Genomic DNA, 19,888 nt, shown 5'->3' on the forward strand with positions numbered 1-19,888 from the left:
TTATACTTCAGAGGAAAACTTCCTGACAGATTTCATGCTTGTTTTATGATGTTAATTCATGCATTACATGATCATTATGAACAACCACAACAGTTTAGGATTTATATATATTTTACACTATTCTGTTGTACTGCAGGGAAAATCAAATCATTGTACCGTTCAGTATCTGCAACAGTATTTTACAAGCTAAACAGAAAATAACAAACTTCCCCAGTTTTGCCAAGAACTTTGTGGCTTTAGTCATTTTAATAAAACAGCGTACAAAGTCTTAATTCTTCTTCAAGTTTCCACATTCCATTCTCTATTTTAATGATTTTGGTGGGGTTTTCTTCTTCTTTTTTTTCCCCCATTTTTGTTTTGTTTTCCTTTTTCTTTCTTTTTTCCAAGGCAGTTGGCACACATAAATTTCATATTTCACACAAAGAAACGTCTTTAAAATCTTCTCAGATAGTGAACATCACTTACTAAAGTAAATTTCATATTTCACACAAAGAAACGTCTTTAAAATCTTCTCAGATAGTGAACATCACTTACTAAAGTTACTTAATTAGATGAATGACAATTCTAAGAAGTAAATTCACACACTGTGTCACTATCGTTATCAGCTAAGTAAAAGCGTCTTTCATCACATGATCAATCAGTATCCTTCATGCTGTTTACAAGTTCTGGCCATTAAATCAATTCAACATAAAATAAATAAGGGCATTTTTCTGATGTCATTTAAACAATTCAAACCACCATACCACTGAACGGTTTATACATTCTTTTTCTCAATTCAGAATCAACACCATCAAACAGCTCAATCTGCACATATTCTGATTCATATTTTATATATATATATATATATATATATATATATATATATGGTCCACATTCCAAAATTAACCAAGTAAAACAACCCTACTAACTGAACAAATCATTTCAGAAACTAAAAAACAAAAACAAAAAAAACAAAAAAACAAAAAAAACAAACAAACAAACAAACCCAGACACACCAAGTGACCAGTTCTGAAAATCCCCCCAAAACAGAGTATGGCTGCCTATCTAGCAGGGGTGAAAACTGTTATTTTTATACAAGCAAAAGTCCACTCGTGAATGCATAAGACTAAGAGTGTACGTGGGAGTTGCATCCATTCCGTGAATGAGTTCATAATAAAACTTCTGAAAATTTATCACCAACAATTTATCTCACAAAAAAAAATATATTAAAAAAAAAAAATAAATAAAAATACAACCTGGTCTGGGGAAAACTGTCAGACTAAAAAATCCCAGACCAATTCAGTGGTGGGAAATTTGACAGGATGTGAGAAACTTCAAAATGAAAAGAAGAAGGAACAAACACTCTGGAAAATCCCTTTCCTTGTATTCCCAGAAGCATTAACAAAGTCAAATGATCAATGAGTGAATATCTGTATTTCATCAGTTCACACAATTACTGCTCTACCCACCGTCCACCTCTTCCGAGAACTATTCTTCTTCCTCGTTTCTGTTCGTGTGTGTGTGTGTGTGTGTGTGTGTGTGTATGCCTGGATGGGTGGGTGGGTGTGAGTGAGAGAGAGAATGTGTGTGTGAATGTGTGTGGACAGGTGTGTGTGTGTGTGTGTGTGTGCGCGCGCATGCGCATGTGCTTGTATATAGATGTACTGTGTACTACATTAAGATTAACTGTTTAACAAGAGTGTCTGTATATCATACCTGTTCTATCACTTTTAATCACCAAACAATTGAAAAACTTATACAATCAATATTTCATACACATATTTCGTATCAGTCAGGTAAACAAATGAAAAGAGTTTGGTTGGCTTTTTTTCATCTGCTTTTTAAGATTTCTGGGCGTAATTCAACTCCTTCAAACATCAAAGATGCAAAATATCAAAACAGCATTCAAATTAAAAAGGTCTTGTTTTCATGTATAGATCTGCCTCAAGTTACATAATAATAATAAAAAGAAGAAGAGGAGGAGAAGAAGAAGAATATGAATATTATCATGAATAATAATACATTAATAGTAGTAATAATGATTAAAGGAGAGAGATATTTTCAAAGAGACACCCCCCCCCCCCCCACCCCAAAAAAACAACAATTTGAATTAAAATACTGTTTGATTCTATATGAACCATTCACTAAAGCTATGGAGAAAAAGGACCAAAAAAAAAAAGAGAAAAAAAAGAGAAAAAAAGACCAATGAAAACAAAGTGAAATAAATCACTAAATGACTGGCTTTACTAATAATTGAAAAGATTAACATACTGATAAATCAATGAACTTGTAAATATTATACAAAAGAAATCATTCCATCAATCCATGAATGCACTGAAAAACTGGACCTGCATAAATGAACAAACATAGACCTGTATGAGTGCATTTCATATATATATATATTATATATATATATATATATATATATATATTATTATATTATTATATATATATATATGTATGTATATATATATATCACACCTCATTTATCATACTATACCTCAAAACACAGACCATTTCTATGTTTATATATATATATATATATATATATATATATATATATGTATATACATATGCATGTATGCACAACACTCATAGTCACAACCACAAACAACATGTATACATTAGATACAACCAGAAAACTTGTAATCTATTATAAACAGCTGGGTGAAACAAAAAAAAATACAAGAGCCCATTTCAGTTGACTCAAGTATACAAAACCAACTTCCACTCCTAGCCTACCTCCCCACCCACCCCGCAAAATTTTTTTTTGTAAAAATAAAAAATAAAATGAAAGTTGTGTAACTCACAGTGGTAAACTTCTTTCCCAGCACAAGCTGTGTACATGTCTGTCTGCAGTCCAGTAACTGGATACCAGGCCACACAAGGCCACATCATAACATAACAAGGTAGTGGGGGTGGAGGAGGGGCAGGTTGGGGAAAGGAGGGGGTGGGGGGATGTTGGGGGGGGAACCCTTGACTGTGTGGAAGTGTGAGAACCTCAGGACACACACACACACACACACACACACACACACACACACACACCCCTCTTGTTTCCTGCTCTGTTAAGTTACACTGAAAGTAACCAGATACTCTGCACACAAAGTCACAAGTCTCTCATACAATATCTCCTTCTACCTCTCCCCCCCCCTCTCTCAAACACACATTCTGTCTCTCAGGGTCTCACAAAGAAGTAGGCTCCACCTTTTTTTTTCTCTCTCCAAAAAGTGTGAATCCACTCATGCCCCCTCACCCCCCCCCCCCCCAACCCCCATATCCCCCTCCTCCTGCCCCACTTAAAAAAAAATGTATCTTAAAAAAAAAAAAAAAAAACCCTCATTTCCACTACCCCTTCCCCTCCCCACAGTTTCACCACCCCACCCACCCCCTCTCTCTCTCTAACCTACCTTCAAAAAAGTCCTTTCTTCCCCCCCCATCCCCCTCTCTCTCTCAAACCCACTTTCAAAAAAGGCCTTTTTTTCTTTTTTTTAAAATTTCTTCTGTGAAGCACTGTGCACACACGCTAATGTTAACATAAAGTATAAACTTTCTTTATAGTGAAACTCCTCTTCCGTTCCAAACACAGCATAACATTAGTTAACAATTGCATGCCCTCAAAAAACTACAAATAAAAATAAAACAAAATGAAATGAACCCTTAAAAACACCCAGTAAGAGTAAAGTAACACTTTTTAATGGCCATTAACACACACACGCACACACAAAATATTTATATTACTTCACACATTACGACAACTCAAGACTGTGTTTAAATTTGACAGCTGTGTGAATGCCTGAAGGCACTTAACACTGGCAGTCCACTTCAAATGTCGGCCATTAATAATACAACGCTTGAATTAACATTATAACAAATATGCGTGCATTTGTTTAACAAGTTTAAAACTGTACAAACTATATATATATATATATATATATATATATATATATATATATATATATATTTCTCAGATAAAAATTTCAGCACACACACGTATATTCTTACACACAGGGATACATACACACATGTACACCAGTGTCATTTTGAGAGTTAAGAATGTGTGATCATTTAATTGCTGAAGAGGACAAATAATGTCCCCACTGCTTTTTCATTGGTGAAGTCATTGTCCTATAGATTCGTTTCTTTATCTGCTCTGACAACACACACGCACCAAACACACGTGTGCACAAATTTATAACCACTCACAAACAGGTTTCAATGCTGGCACACACACACACACACACACACACACACACACACACACACACACACATATATAGATAGATAGATAGATAGACAGATATAGATACAGATATATATCTATACACCTAAAGGATAAACTTAGTTAAATTATATCTTTAGAAATCATACATTCCACAAATCCTAAAAATAGACTTGTACTGTTGTAGTCTTAATGGAAATAAAATAAAATTCTTATCAACAAAAGGCTGAACAGGAGTGAACCTGTTGGGAGCACCCTCTCTGTGCATGATGGGTTAATGCCCCAAAAGTACATTTTTACTAAATAATTAATCACCAGTAGTTCATATAGGAGGAGTTTGTATTATACTCCATGTTTGGTGTTACATATACTTACCATGTCAAACTGATGCAAACTAGGCCTATTGGTTTGCTCTGCTTAAAGTTCTCTGTCTCTGACAATCCTGACTGTCTCTATCTCTCTGTCATTTTCTCTCTTTCAATTTTTCTCCACATGTGTGCACTTACACAAACACACACACACACAAAATATACACACATACACCAACACACATGTACACACTTTCTCTCTCTCTGAGTGAGTGAGTCTCTATTTGGGAGTTTGCTTACTCTTACTCTCACTAGTCTTAGTAAAATATAAAAAGTATATCTTTAAAATGACTAGAAATCCATGTCCAACTGGCATTATAAGTAATAAAAACTTCCCCAAAATGTAACCTTTTCATGAAACCACCAAAGACTCGTTTTATTTTCCAGATAAAAAATCATTACAGTTCAGATTTTTGAATAAGTAAAATTTCTAGATGATTTTAAACATGTATCCAACTGAACAAGCATGAAGATATGCAAACCAAAAAATTACTGTTAAACATCAAGACTTTTAGTTTTATTTTTCAGAATAAACTTGACATTGATGCAGTTGTCTACAGAAAGAAACTTTGACTTATTCTGCTAATTGGCACACGGAACTTTCTCAGTTCCAATAGTCTTTAGCTGGTATAACACAGAACCTGTGGTAGTGTACATACACCCCTACACACGACAAAAAATGTTAACAACAAATGTTAAATTGATAATTTATTAAAAAATACCCATATAATTCTACCATCATCAAGACAGCACCTTATCTTCTTACTGGACAGCTTCAACATTACTTATCAGTTTTCTAAGCTATTATTTAGTAGTAAAAGAAATAGAGATCTTCTGCACAGCAAAAGCAGCCTTTGAAGAAATTCAGCTGGTACTATCAGAATTAGTGGTAGACTGTAAGAAGGTAACTTTGAAGAATGCAATCTCTGGATTAATCATCAAAGATGTACATGTATATTATATATTACTTGTCTTGTACGTCAGGCTGTATTATATCAAGAGAATGTGGGTGTGGGGGTGGGTGAATGTGTGTACGTGTGTGCATGTGTGTGTGTACATCAAAGTCAAAATTGCTTTTTCAGAAGGTACATTCAATAAGCAACAACAAATTTTACAACAACAAAAAATTCTAAATATAAAGCACTCTGTAACAAAAAGAAAAAATAATTAGTAAACTTCTCTCGGTGACTGAAAAAAAAAAAATCATACAAAGCTGCACACTGCAAGAAGTTGAACAAATTTTTTTTTTTTCATACACTCTAGTCTGTGTGCACACTCCAGTGCCCATCCACCCCATCTACCTGCCTGCTTGTGTGTGTGTGTGTGTGTGTGTGTGTGTGTGTGTGTGTTTTGCCACTTTGTGTTTAAAAGTGCAAAATACAATTTATACATAAGAAATCTTGTGTCTCAAGTCTCTTTTTAACCCCCCACCCCAGCATCAGGAAATAAAGAAAAGAAAAAAGTATGTTTTTATTTTCAAGTTAGATAAATTAACAAAACAAAAAAAAGAGTAATCAAGCATTTACACAATGGAACGGCCATACAAATGATTACAATATTTGTTCATATCACGTATTTGTGTGAGCAACTGACTGCTCGACATGACTGAGAAATTAGAATACTGCATGGCAGCTTTGTACTAAAATTTGTCAAATTCTAGATAAGGGGTCGAATAAAAATAATATATACTAAGTACCGCACAGTCATGCAATTGACTGCTCGACATGACTGAGAAATTAGAATACTGCATGGCAGCTTTGTACTAAAATTTGTCAAATTCTAGATAAGGGGTCGAATAAAAATAATATATACTAAGTACCGGACAGTCACACAAACTGCATGAAATATGCAGTAAAAACTTTCCCCCCCTTTTTTTTAAGTAATGCACCTGCCAACTGACATACATATATGTGTGCACAAGTGCACAGATATGGTGTGTATGCAAATCAAACGGACAGCATATGTGTGTGTGTGTGTGTGTGTGTGTGTGTGTGTGTGTGTGTGTGTGTGTGTGTGAGAGAGAGAAAGAGAGAGAGAGAGAGAGACAGACAACGGAATGGACAAATTTTGAAAAATTAGAAAAGATGAAAATAAAAATCAACAACTGGCATCAATTAACCCTGTGTGTCTACTTCTCTGATTTACAAACAGCCTCCACCAAGGCTGAAAATCAGAGCTCTATGGATGTTCAAACCAGACGAAAAATACCTTAACTATCAACTGTTTTCTTTCGTCGTTGAGCTTCATGCTCAAGCCTCAAGCCTCATCCTCAATAACAGATTGTGAAATTCAACTTCCTCAAACAGATATTTGAAACTTGATTTCATCCACTCAAAACATGTCGCGTGCAACAGCTCCTGCATGCTGCATAACTCGACGAAACATCAGGTGTCTACTACGCTGTGTGCAGAAGGCAGTGCGGTCACGGATTTCATATTATCCAATGCTGGTACAAAACATTATTTCTAAAATTATGTTAACTTTATAAAAAGATTCAAAATAAGGTGCAAAAGATACTTACAAAATGTTGTTTACAATCTCCTCCCGAAGGAATGCGCATCTGTGCAATTAACTACATGTTCAGGCAGTCACACACATACACTCACACACGGCGATGTTTGTTCCAAGAATGCATTTTACGGTGTCAAGGCCAAACAGAGCAAGCGCTTCTGTGTGTCGGCTGCTCTTCAAACACCGCCACAAATCCACTGCGGAAAATGTACTGAAGAAAAAAAACACAGGTCCCAATACACCAGAAAAATGAAAGGACAACGTTTTAATAGCGTTCTGGCTGTCAGTCGGTCTCTGAACCAGAACAACAAGCGTTCACAATCACAACAAACTGTATCATCGGTGCTTTGGTTTCCTCGCCAGAAAATGGCTTCCGAATGACCCTGCCAAGACGGAGTTGCGCCAAATGAGAGCAGTCGCAGATTTGGGGATTTGTAACTATGTTCATAGCAGCCACGACACTGGCAATCGTTTCAAAGCTGCGAGTGGCAGAGGGAAAGAATGAGCGAGGGCGGGTCGGAAAGTAAGTTTGAGAGGGAGTCGATACGGCTTTTTGATATTGTCTGCTTGGGCTTTCTTTAGAAAGGTATTCGACTCTGTGTCAAATGAGCGATTACAACCGATTTAGTACAAACGTTGTTGTTGTTTTTTCATGACCCGAGCAATTTATTCATTTCGCATACTTATGAATGGATCTTTTTAACTAAACCACAAGGGGGGTGGGGGTGGGGGGGGAGGGGGCGAGGAGGGGGGTGGGGGCCTGATGGGGGGCGGGAGGGAGAGAGAAAGAGAGAGAGAGAGATGTAGTGGTTTGAGATACGCTAACACTTTCAAGTTTTTTCTTGATTGCAATTTAAAGTTAAAACGAAAATGTATGGATTTTGATGATAAGTAACAATTTAATATTTTACGACAGCGGTATACAATATACTCTCAACAAATAACCCTATTAGACGAAACATAAAATGAATGTAAAAAGACAATGTGACCTGGGCATTAAAATGCCTGGCCCTTCTGTTACTACGGTGATTGCTATGGTTCGTCTTAATCACCTCCGTTATTCTCTCTGTCTGTCTGTCTGTCTCTCTAATGTATTGCATTGTATTGTATTGTATCATGTTGTATTGTATTGTATTGTATCGTATCATATTGTAATTTAGTGTAGTCAGTGCATTATGACGTACTGTATTGTATTGTCTGTGCTGTGTGGTGTTGCCGGTGTTGTGATATCTCTATGTAAAATTCAGGCTGTGAAAAACTGCATTACCATGTAGTTTGGCAGCATCCAAACAGATAAGATAACTAGATAAATAGATATAGACAAATTGATAAACTAAAATTAAATGAATTATTATACATAGTATGCATAGTATATGCATAGAGAGCGAGAGAAAAATCAGGTGATGAAACGATTAAACATACAAACATTGAAAACAAATGAACAATCAAGAATAGGTAAATACAGTGATAGATAAGCCTAAAACATAGTATAGCATAATTCATATAACAAACCAAATTATACAATGACAACAAATACAACCATTATATAGGTGCTCTCGTGTGTATGTGTGTGTTGTTTATGTGCATTGTGTGTAACTTATTTTCATTCTTATCATAATCATCGTCATCAATATTATTACTTTTACTTTTTTACATATGATAAGAATAACAACAAAAACAACAACAACAAAATGACAGTTTTCTGTTCGTTTCGTGTACGCAAACACACGAGTTTCTATATTTCACAGTATCTTTGCATATAGTCACTGGTCCGCCAGCGAACCATGTTGCAAGATTGGTAAATAAGCCGTCCCTACTTGGCACAGAACAAATGACCTACTTTCAGGTCAAAATACTGAAAAATTCAGTAGCTCTCCAGTCGCTCAAAAAACGTTCGCATAGCAGAATTGACGGGGTCACAAAAGCTCTAACCATGGACTAACTTGACTGTCAGCGCACTGAACAAAATGTTCAGCTTTGAGTGTTTGAATAAAATTGAATCGAACGTATTTTCCATAGTATCACTTTTTCTGCCGTACGTGGTGAACGAAAGAAAGAATCAGTTGCAGAATGGTTCCGGCGTCGGAAGAAAGAAAGATATGATTTACTTTCCATACAGTCGTTGATTCTGACCAACACGTTTTAGATGTAGTTTTAATCAGAGGAGAAACGGTTTGTTTCTTTTTTTTTTAACGGTGTAACGTACGTTTCCGCAGCAGTTTTTGAAAACTGCAGGTTGTTCGTAAACATGAAGCAATCATGCAGTATTCACGTGGATACAGCTTCCGAAAAGCTGTGGGTCAGTCAAGTTGCGCTTAGTATAAGTGCACGCCAGCCGACAGCAGCTGTCACGAGCAGTTTACCTTTGTTTTTCGTTTGTTTGTTTGGACTTTATTTTCCGTTTCTGTGTATGTGTTTAACTTTCTCAGTTTCGTCACTTAAGTTTTCTATAATCAACGATACGAAATGGTTTGTTATCGAGTCATCTGATTCAATTTTTTTTTTTTGTTGTTGTTTCACTAATTAGTCTCTTTAATTACTCCCTCTTCCCCCCCCCCCACCCCCTTCCCCCCACCCCCTACCTTCCCACACCCCCTGTCAAGTCAGTATCTCTCTCTCACTGATACACACGAACATGGACCGCGCACACTGACACCGGAAAGCGCACGCAAACACAGGCACACATGCGTGCACACGCGCGCGCACACCGACTACACACACACACTGACAACGACGTGCGCACGCACACACTGACATACACACCGGCTCAGTGTGACACGTACACATACTGGCACACACACGTACGCAGGCAATGGCACGCGGCGCGCGCGCACACATAGACACGCCGCGGCGCACGCGCGCGCACGGCTCTCACACACACACACTGACACACACACAGAGGCGCGCGCGCACACACACACACCGTGACACACACACACACACACACACACACACACACACACACACACACACACACACACGCCGTACCTGTCTACTGAGTGTGACCACGCATGTGCTCTTCAAGTGACACAATTTTCGTTTAAAATCCCCGGGGTGTGTGTATGTGTGTGCGTTTGACTTTCTTTTGTCACTTAAATTTTCTACGATCAGCGATATGAAACTCCTTGTTATCGAGTCAAGTTTTTTTTCCTTTAGTTTCAATAAGTCTTCCTCCGTTCCTCTCTCTCCGCTAGGCTCTCTCTCTTTCTCTCTCTCTCTCTCTCTCCCCCCCGTCCTCTCAAGTCCGCGGCTCTCTTTCTCATACACACGAACACAGAACACGCACACCCCGGCACGCGCGCGCACACAAAGGCGGCACACATGCATGCGCGCGCCGCACGCACACACACACACGCACACTGCCGGACAACGACGTGCGCACACTCACTCACTCACACACACACACAGACACAGACACACACGTCTAACACACACACACACACACTCTGTGACACACACGCAGGCACTGGCACGCGCGCATGCACGCACGTACGCGCACACACACACACCTCTGTCTACTTTGTCCACACGCACGTGCTGTGCAACTCAATTTCCGCTTTCCATCGTGGGCTTCACTGAGCCCTTTTTTTTTTTTTTTTTTTCCCCCCCCCGCTCTTTTCTAGTTTTTCGCCTGGCGGGGTAAGTATTGCTAAAAAAGTAAAAACTGATGATGTTTTGCTATGTCTCTCACTGGCTATGGTTTGTCACTTGACTACCTATCTATCTCCCATCCCCCTTTTGTCTCACACTCAGTGTCTGTCTCTCCATCTGTCTCTCCCCCCACTTCTCTCCCAGAGTGTCTGTCTCTCCCCCCTACTGTCTCTCCTCCTACTTCTCTCCCAGAGTGTCTGTCTCTCCCCCCTACTGTCTCTCCTCCTATTTCTCTTCTCTCCCAGAGTGTCTGTCTCTCCCCCCTACTGTCTCTCCTCCTATTTCTCTTCTCTCCCAGAGTGTCTGTCTCTCCCCCCTACTGTCTCTCACTCAGTGTCTGTCTCTCTCCCCATACTGTCTCTCACTCTCTCCTACTCTCACTCAGTGTCTGTCTGTCCCCTCCTACTGTCTCTCACTCAGTGTCTGTCTCTCCCCTCCCTACTGTCTCTCACAGAGTGTCTGTCTCTCCCCCTATTCTCTCTCACTCAGTGTCTGTCTCTCTCCCCCTACTGTCTCTCACAGAGTGTCTGTCTCTCTCCTCCCCTACTGTCTCTCACACAGTGTCTGTCTCTCTCCTCCCCTACTGTCTGTCCCCCAGTGTCTGTCTGACCCCCCTACTGTCTCTCACACAGTGTCTGTCTCTCCCCCCTACTGTCTCTCACACAGTGTCTGTCTCTCCCCCCTACTGTCTCTCACACAGTGTCTGTCTCTCTCCTCCGCTACTGTCTCTCACACAGTGTCTGTCTCTCACTCGGTGTCTGTCTCTCTCCCCATACTGTCTCTCACTCTCTCCTACTCTCACTCAGTGTCTGTCTGTCCCTTCCTACTGTCTCTCACTCAGTGTCTGTCTCTCTCTCCCCTACTGTCTCTCACACAGTGTCTGTCTCACCTTCTTTTTATCTCACACTGTCTGTCTCTCCTCTTTTTTTCTCTTAGTGTCTGTCTCTCCTTATGCCAGTCACTGAATGTCTCTTTTCTTTACCAATTTTTCCAGGCGTGCATATGCATGTGTGGTTTTTTTAATTACTTTATTTATTTATTTATTTATTTTTTTTTTTTATTACTTCGAGTCCAGGATTCGAACTCACAACATGTTGATTGCCAGCTCGGCGCCCAACCAACTGTGCCACACAGACACCTGAAAGATACCACCAAAAAAATAATTATATCGTCATGAACTGTGCTCAGTCTGAATGCAAACAACTCGCCGTGTCTTAGCCACAAAGAAAAAGAAAACGACGATGACGACGACTGACGTAGAAGAAGAATGGTGAAAACGACTGTAAAAAAGAAAAAAAAGAAAAAAAAAAAAGATGAGAGAGATGGCGAGAGAGATAGATAATAAGGAGACGACAACATGAGGAGGAGGAGAAAGAAAAGAATGGCTGAGAGACAGACAGACCTCGATGGAGAGGGAGATTTGGATCGGTTGAAGTAGGGAGGTTTCAAAAAAAGCCCCAAAAACAATCAGAAATTGAAAAGAGGTAGCCTTAATAAACAGACTTAAAAGGAAAAAAAAAATGTAAAGAATGAAAAAAACAACTATATCCGAGGTTATGGAGATTCCTGGGGATATAATTATGTGCTACTTCCTCCCCCTTCCCCCCCCCCCACCCCACCCCACCCCCTAATTTCAGCCAAAGGGAGCAAACCAAGGCAGATAAACAACAGAATATGATTTCGACGGGGATAGCCTCCCCTGTACGCTCTTTTGATTGAACTTCCATGCACTGATTCTCGAACTCTCTCCCAAACATGCACGCGCTCCGGCACTCGCACTCGCACACGCGCGCGTACACACACACACACACACACACGCACGCACGCACACGCACGCGCTCACACAAGCACTGACAAGTCACTGATTGACTGATAATTGCTTGTATTCGGCACTGTTGAGAAAAAAACAACATACACATACATGCATACATACATACATACATATATACTGATGTTCAGTCCGTTCTACCTTACTGTCTTGCTTTTCCTTTTCATGTCTTAGTTCAAGTCTCATCCTCTACGGTCTCACAGTGTGTGTGTGTGTGTGTGTGTGTGTGTGTGTGTGTGTGTGTGTGTGTGTGTGAGTAAGTGTGTGTGTGTGTGTGTGTGTGTGTGTGCGTGTGTTTGTGGTTGGTGGGTGGATGGGTAGGCGGGTGCGTGGGTGGGTGTCAAGCCTTCTCATTTGAACAAATCAAATGCACACTCGCAGGCATATGGCCGCACACACACACCACACATACACGCACGCGTGCACACACACACTGACACACACACATCAGTACACACACACACACACACACACACACACACACACACACACACACACAGAGGAAGATTGTGTGTGTGTGTGTGTGTGTGTGTGTTATGTTTGTTAGTGTGTGCGTGTGTAATTGTGTGCCGCGCGTGTGTGTGTGATGATAGTGATCTCATATGTCTTTCACTGTCATCTGTGTGTGTGTGTGTGTGTGTGTGTGTGTGTGTGTGTGTGTGTGTGTGTGAGGGGGATGTTTCCCATCAAGGTGTGAACGAACCTCAGTGTGTGGTCCCCATCTTGACAGGTGTGGGCAGAGCGACAAAGGAAATGACGTCAGCAAAACGTCTGAAGTCAGTGAATTGAATACAACCTACGCGCATATTATCTTAGTTTCATTTCATGTATGTATTTCTTGGGAGGGGTGTGTGTGTTGGGAGGGTGGTGGTGGTGGTGATGGGCGTTGGGGGGTGGGGGTGGGGGTGGGGGTTATAGTTATTTCCGGCCTTTGTATGACTTTACAACTCGGCCGGGGCGGGGGAGGGTGGGGTGTGTGTGTATGTGTGTGTGTGGGGGGGGGGGGGGGGGGGGGGGCGACGGGGGGGGGGGGGGAATCAGAAAAATACTACATGTGATCGATTCTGTGTGTGTGTGTGTGTGTATGCGCGCGCATTAGTGTGTATGTGCCACAGTGTGTGTGTGTATGTGCGCGCGTGCCCATGACTGTTTAAAGATAGCACAGTAATCTGAAACTTCAAAGAAATGTAAACTTTTAACCAGAAACATGAATTCAAAATGCAAGAAATAACACAAAAAGTAGAACATGTGTAAGCCAGAAACACATGAAAGTGAGAAACCAAAAGCCAACACTTAAAAATCAAACTTAAGGTGGAAGAGGATGACCAAAGGGCAGGGGGGAGCTCTTATCCTTGGCTGGAAATCCTCCTAAGAGATGGAACTCCGAAGAAAAAACCTGCACCCGCCGAGGCCGTTCAACACGTGGCAGTATCTGCACCTGTGGGACTGTGAGCGTCGGTAGGCGAGAGAGTGGGGAAGGGACTGCACAACTCCTCTTCACTAAAAATAAAAGTCACCTGTGCTGGTCAGACAACCAGGCTAATGTCTGAACGACGGGCTAGCCCTTCAACACCCAGCTTTCCCAAGCCCTGCGGTGATGGAGAAGCGGTAACGGGGACAGGCACAGGATGCTGCTGGCAGTTCCTAGTCACGACTTTGCATGCAGGCGGCTGTGGGGTGATGGTCGTCCGCCATAGACTGGGGCAGATGCGGCGCCCGTATCCTTCCACAGCGTCAGAGCAGCCCTTTTTAGGGACGGCACTGCTCTCCCCACATGGGGAAGGGGAGATAAAAGGATCCCTAAACAAAGCCTGCCTTGCCTAGTACCTAGTAGGAAGCCGCACCTACTTGGACATCCAACACTAGTGGTCGAAAACAACAGAAGAAAAGAACCAGGAGTCATGCCCTGACTCTGGGTGCCTGGAATGTTCGCACCCTTTTAGACAGAGACGAAAGACCAGAAAGGCGCACAGCGCTCATTGCTAGAATGCTTGATCGCTACCAGGTGGACATAACAGCCCTGGGCGAAACCAGGTTTGCCAGTGAAACCCAGCTGGTGGAAGTTGAGGAGGCTACACCTTCAACTGCATTGGGAAGCCAGATGGCACCCCAAGAACCTCAGGCGTGGGCTTTGCCATACAAACCAAACTTGCACGACAGCTTGATAGCCTTCCATGTGGGATAAACGATAGGCTGATGACCCTACGTCTGAAGCTGTCCGAGGATCGCTTCTCTGCAGTCATCAGCTGCTATGCCCCGACGATGACCAACCCTGATGACACCAAGGAAGCTTTCTACGAGGAGCTCAGCCGCACCAGTTCAGCGGTAGACAGACAGGACAGGCTGGTCATCCTTGGGGATTTCAATGTCCGCGTCAGCGTGCACTTCTCCTCGTGGCCAAAAGTCCTAGGACAGCACGGCACTGGCAAGTGCAACTCCAACGGACTGCTTTTGCTCTCGCTCTGTGTGCAGCATGGACTGACCATCACCGACACCCTCTTCCAACATCCTACTTATTGCGCACAAGCAGGAGTGAATGAACATGGAAACGTTCAGAGAAATGTCAGTATTCAAGGGGCCAGCTCCAAACCACAAACGATTGTTGTGATACACATTGCAAAATTTGTATGCAATCAAAAACACCGTGTACGATTTGGTGGTACATAATCAAGAAGGCAACAATGTGACAGAAATCCGCATAACTTAAATTCTACACGATTCTGTTCTGCAGGAAGCATCTTAAATATTATCAGTGTTCGGTCAGGAAGTTTGGTTTCATTCCGGATCTTATGAAGGGAGACAAGTCTTGTGATACAAATGTCGTTGTTGTGCACCGTGGGCCGAAAAATGTCTACATGTGACGAAAGTGGACAGATCGACTTCAGTGCGTGTTGTGTGTGTGTGTGTGTGTGTGTGTGTGTGTGTGTGTGTGTGTGTGTGTGTGTGTGTGTGTGTGTGTGTGTGTGTGTGTGTGTGTGTGTGTGCGTGTGTGTGTTACACTGCACACACACACTGACACATACACGGCACGGCGTCGACGGTGACACACCGTCACACTTAGTCACGGCAATGACACACTGACCGGCATACCGGCACACTGACACACACACACACACACACACACACACACACACACACACACACACACACACTGAATCCGGTACGCTTTGAATCAGTCCTCATTGAAACGCAGACCATGTCTTGTACTTGAATCGTACTGCCAAATGAAATGAAATCAACAAGCAACTCCCAACCCCACCTTCCCTCAGCCGCCCCCCCCCCCGACCCCCCCTCCCGCCCCCGCCCTACCCCACATCCACCCCTCACCTCAGACCCCACCCCTCTCCTCCAAACCGAACCTACTTACCTACCTACCTACCTACCCACCTCAGACTCCACCCCTCTCCTCCAAACCGAACCTACCTACCTACCTACCTATCTACCTACCTACCCACCTCAGACTCCACCCCTCTCCTCCAAACCGAACCTACTTACCTACCTACCTATCTACCTACCTACCCACCGTGGCGGGACACCCCTCTCCTCCAAACCGAACCTACTTACCTTCCAACCTACCTATCTACCTACCCACAGCAGCCGGGACACCCCTCTCCTCCAAACCGAACCTACCTACCTACCTGCCTACCTATCTACCTACCTACCTATCTACCTACCTGCTTACCCACCGCAGCCCGGCCGGGACACTGTCCGTCAAAGTAAACACTGTCACTCACAACTAATTACTAACTGGGATCTGAGAACTAAAAGGGCTCGGATTCCTTATCTACATACATGACCAGTCTTGCCGTGTGGCGTGCTATAGTGTGTGTTTACACAGCTTTAAACTTGTCTCGGCCTCAGTGGACGTAAAACGCGTTCTCATGTATCTCAGTTGGTTATACGGTTAACTCACTCAGTACGGCCAGTCCTCTCTCCTCCTCTACACAGACCCCTCGGATGTCCAGTGTGTGTCTGAACGACCCAACCTTTAGCTTCCGTCGTCAGAATTGTGGTATTCTTTGTCAACATTCACCTCTTCAGTATAAGAGCCTTCCGCTTGCAATATTTTGATGATGGTAATTGGGGTGAAACGCTGTTAACGTCGTCTCTTTCGCCGTTCGTATGGAGAGAGTTAAAAGGTTCCATCGCCTCAGTTTTACAACCTTCGGTACAGTGAGTTTATATCATGCCCTGGGTTCGGTCAGTAGTATAGCAAAGCAGGGCCCAGTCCTCTCCTTCCGCCGTTTTGAACCTTCCGTCGGTTGACGGAGGCAACTCGCTGAAGTCAGAGATAGAATAGTCAGGTATTGACTGTGATCACTCTACGGAAGGAAGGAAGGAAGGAAGGAAGGAAGGAAGTCAGGTATACCCAGTCACACCTGTCGAGTGGATCGAGTGAGGGGAAAAAATACAAAACTGTGACAAAAAAACATCGGAGTTAAGTGCCCTTTCGCATGGTCAGACACAGCACCCTGCCGAAACGGGGCCTCGAACTCTGATCACTATTGAACTCTGGATCAGAACTGCGTCCGGCAGTTTCAGTTTCAGTTTCAGTAGCTCAAGGAGGCGTCACTGCGTTCGGACAAATCCATATACGCTACACCACATCTGCCAAGCAGATGCCTGCGTCCGGCACCAACGCCTAATCTTGATTCTGTCACGGTTCTTCCCTGACGGACTGACGTGTTTTGAGACTGGAGAAATCTTACAACGTTTGGCGAAACAAAACTAAACTCGATCTTCCCCATTAACGTTCAGCGAGTTGTTTTGTTCAGACGGGTAAGAAACTGACTATTATTTTTTTGTTATTTCCTCATCTTTTTCTTCGTTCGTGGGTTGCAACTCCCACGTTCACTCGTAGTATATAAACACGAGTGGGCTTTTACGTGTACGACCATAAACTCAGCCATGTACCCAGCCATACTTCGTTTTTGTTTTTTGTTGTTTTTTTTCAGTCAGTTCACCTTGTTTGCTTCATTTCTATGATGATTATTTTGTTTCACTCAGTTGCTGTCCACGTATCTTTCTTGTTCATGATAATTATCATAATTCAATCAGTTGCCGGCAGTCTATGTATCCTTCATGTTCATGACTAATTTTTGTTTAAATATTTCAACCAGTTGACTTATACCATGATAATTGTTTCAGTGGATGTACTGATCTCAGTTTATGCAACTTGTTTCATTTATTTTAGACTCCTGTTTTACACATTCCCAGAGCTCCCAAGGCCTTGACCTGGCATCTGTTCCGGCGATTTCTATTTTTCTTTTTCTTTTTTTTTCCAACCAGGTTTGGTGTAGCGTATATGGATCAGTCTGCACGTTTTGAAGCCTCCTTGACACTGAAGTTGGAGAAGTTATTCTTCAGTGTTGGTATCCGCCAAGTGTGTGCTTATTCACCGGGACGAAATCACTGCTGCGGTGTGTGTGTGTGTGTGTGTGTGTGTGTGTGTGTGTGTGTGTGTGTGTGTGTGTGTGAATGATACATAAATGTAAGTATGCGTATGGTGAAGGTGGAACCTGTAGGTATGTAGACCCTACGTTTGTTCTACGAGGGTTGGGCCTGGGTGTTAGGACAGTCGGCATTGGGATGGTACCGAAAGGCCAACTAACCTCCAACTGAATTAAGGCTACTGCACTAAGAGCCAGTGCAATTTTACCTCCTAGTTTGAGAGTCACAGTCTTTTTCAACATTACTGCAGGAGCCTTTTCAACATGAGCATCGCACGCCAGCTGAGCGGTCGCTGGCTGATAGTCTTTGTCGTTCTCATCGTCATCGTCGTCGGGACGCTGGTGGGGATACTGTCCTGGAAACTGTCTGATGACGACAACGACGATAACGACGATGTTGATGTTATTTGCAGTGGAGCGCCGTGAGTACTTTTGATAACAGTGGAATGTGGTGAGAGAGATGGGAGGGTGGGGGTAGGAGGATAAGGACGGAGGTGGGGAGGGAGGGAAAGACACAGGGAGAGAGGGGGAGAAGAGAAGGGAGAGGGAGAGACATAGAGAGAGGTGGGGGGGGGGGGAGGAGAGACGGGAGAACAGAGACGAGAGAGGGAGGGTGGCAGAGAGAGAGAGAGCCGGGAGGGAGGGATGGGGAGGGAGAGTGGTTTAGGGAGAGAGGGGGAGAGAAAGGGAGGGAGAGAGAGAGAGAGGGAGGGGAGAGAGACACAGAGAGAGAAAGAGGGAGAGAGGTAGGAAGGGGGAGGACGAGAGAGTGCCAGACAGAAAGAGGGACGGAGGGGAGAGAGAGGGAGGGAAGGGAGAGTGAGTAAGAGAGAGAGAGTGAGAGTAAGAGAGAGAGAGAGAGAGAGAGAGAGTAAAAGTGAGTAAGAGAGTGTGTGTGAGAGAGAGAGAGAAAGGGAGGGAGGGAGGGGAGAGAGACAGACAGAGAGAGATAGAGAGAGAAAGAGAGAGAGGGGTAGAAAGGGGGAGGAAGACAGGGGGTCATACAGAAAGAGGGACGGAGGGGAGAGAGAGAGAGGGAAGGGAGAGACAGAGGAAGAGGAGAGGGACAGAGAGAGAGAGATGGGGGGAGGGATGGAGGGGGAGAGAGAGGAGAGAGAGGGAGCGAGCGAGAGAGAGCGAGAGAGAGAGAGAGCGAGAGCGAGAGAGAGCGAGAGAGAGAGTGAGTGAATGAGAGAGAGAGAGCGTGAGAGAGAAAGGAGAGCGAGCGAGCGAGAAAGAGTGAGAGAGAGAGGAGAGAGAGCGAGCGTGAGAAAGAGAGTGAGATAGAGGAATGGTAGAAAGGACGGGGTGGTGGGGGAAAGAAAGAGGAAGGGGGGAAGGATGAGGGGAGGTGGTGGGGGTGGGGAATGGAGAAAAAGAATGGAGACAGAGACAAAAAGGGTGGGGTGGGAGAAAGAGGGTAGAGGTTAGAAAGAGAGAGGTGGCGGTGGGAGGTGGGGGTAGGGGTGGGGGTGGAGGAATCACTGAGAGAGTAACGAAGATACTGGGACAGGTTGAAGCAAAGTGCGTGCCTGTCGTGCATGTGTGTGTTTGTGCATGCGCGTGCATGAGTGCGTGTGTGTGTGCGCGCGCGCGCGCGCGCGTGTGTGTGTGTGCTCGTGCGGCGTCTTTTCCGTGTGCGTACAAGTGGGGCTTTTACGTTCTTACCCCCACCATGAAGGCAGCCAAACTCCGATTTCGGGGGGGGTGCATACTGGATACATACGTATGTTCGTGTTTCCATAACCCAACGAATACTGATGACATGGATTACGAACGTGCGTATTTGATCTTCTACCATTGGAATACACACGAAAGGAATTACAGGGCATCAGCAGGTCTGGGTGCAGCATCTGTTGACCTGGGATATCAGAAAAAA

General features: G+C 43.3%; 2 protein-coding genes across 2 annotated transcripts in view; one reads left to right on the forward strand and one right to left on the reverse strand.

The window, feature by feature from the left end:
* Positions 1 to 7,451, reverse strand: part of LOC143301854 (uncharacterized) — a 102,146-nt gene extending 94,695 nt beyond the window's left edge. Inside the window, exon 1 of the mRNA XM_076616270.1 lies at positions 7,091 to 7,451. The gene's annotated coding sequence lies outside the window, so the exon portion shown is untranslated. The remainder of the gene's footprint in view (positions 1 to 7,090) is intronic.
* Positions 1 to 19,888, forward strand: part of LOC143301787 (myogenesis-regulating glycosidase-like) — a 93,496-nt gene that overhangs the window by 60,633 nt on the left and 12,975 nt on the right. Inside the window, exons 2-3 of the mRNA XM_076616178.1 lie at positions 13,290 to 13,335; positions 18,261 to 18,431. Of these exons, the coding sequence (XP_076472293.1) occupies positions 13,290 to 13,335; positions 18,261 to 18,431 (217 nt within the window). The remainder of the gene's footprint in view (positions 1 to 13,289; positions 13,336 to 18,260; positions 18,432 to 19,888) is intronic.

This window comes from Babylonia areolata, chromosome 28, assembly GCF_041734735.1.
Source record: "Babylonia areolata isolate BAREFJ2019XMU chromosome 28, ASM4173473v1, whole genome shotgun sequence".
NCBI classification, from domain to species: domain Eukaryota; kingdom Metazoa; phylum Mollusca; class Gastropoda; order Neogastropoda; family Buccinidae; genus Babylonia; species Babylonia areolata.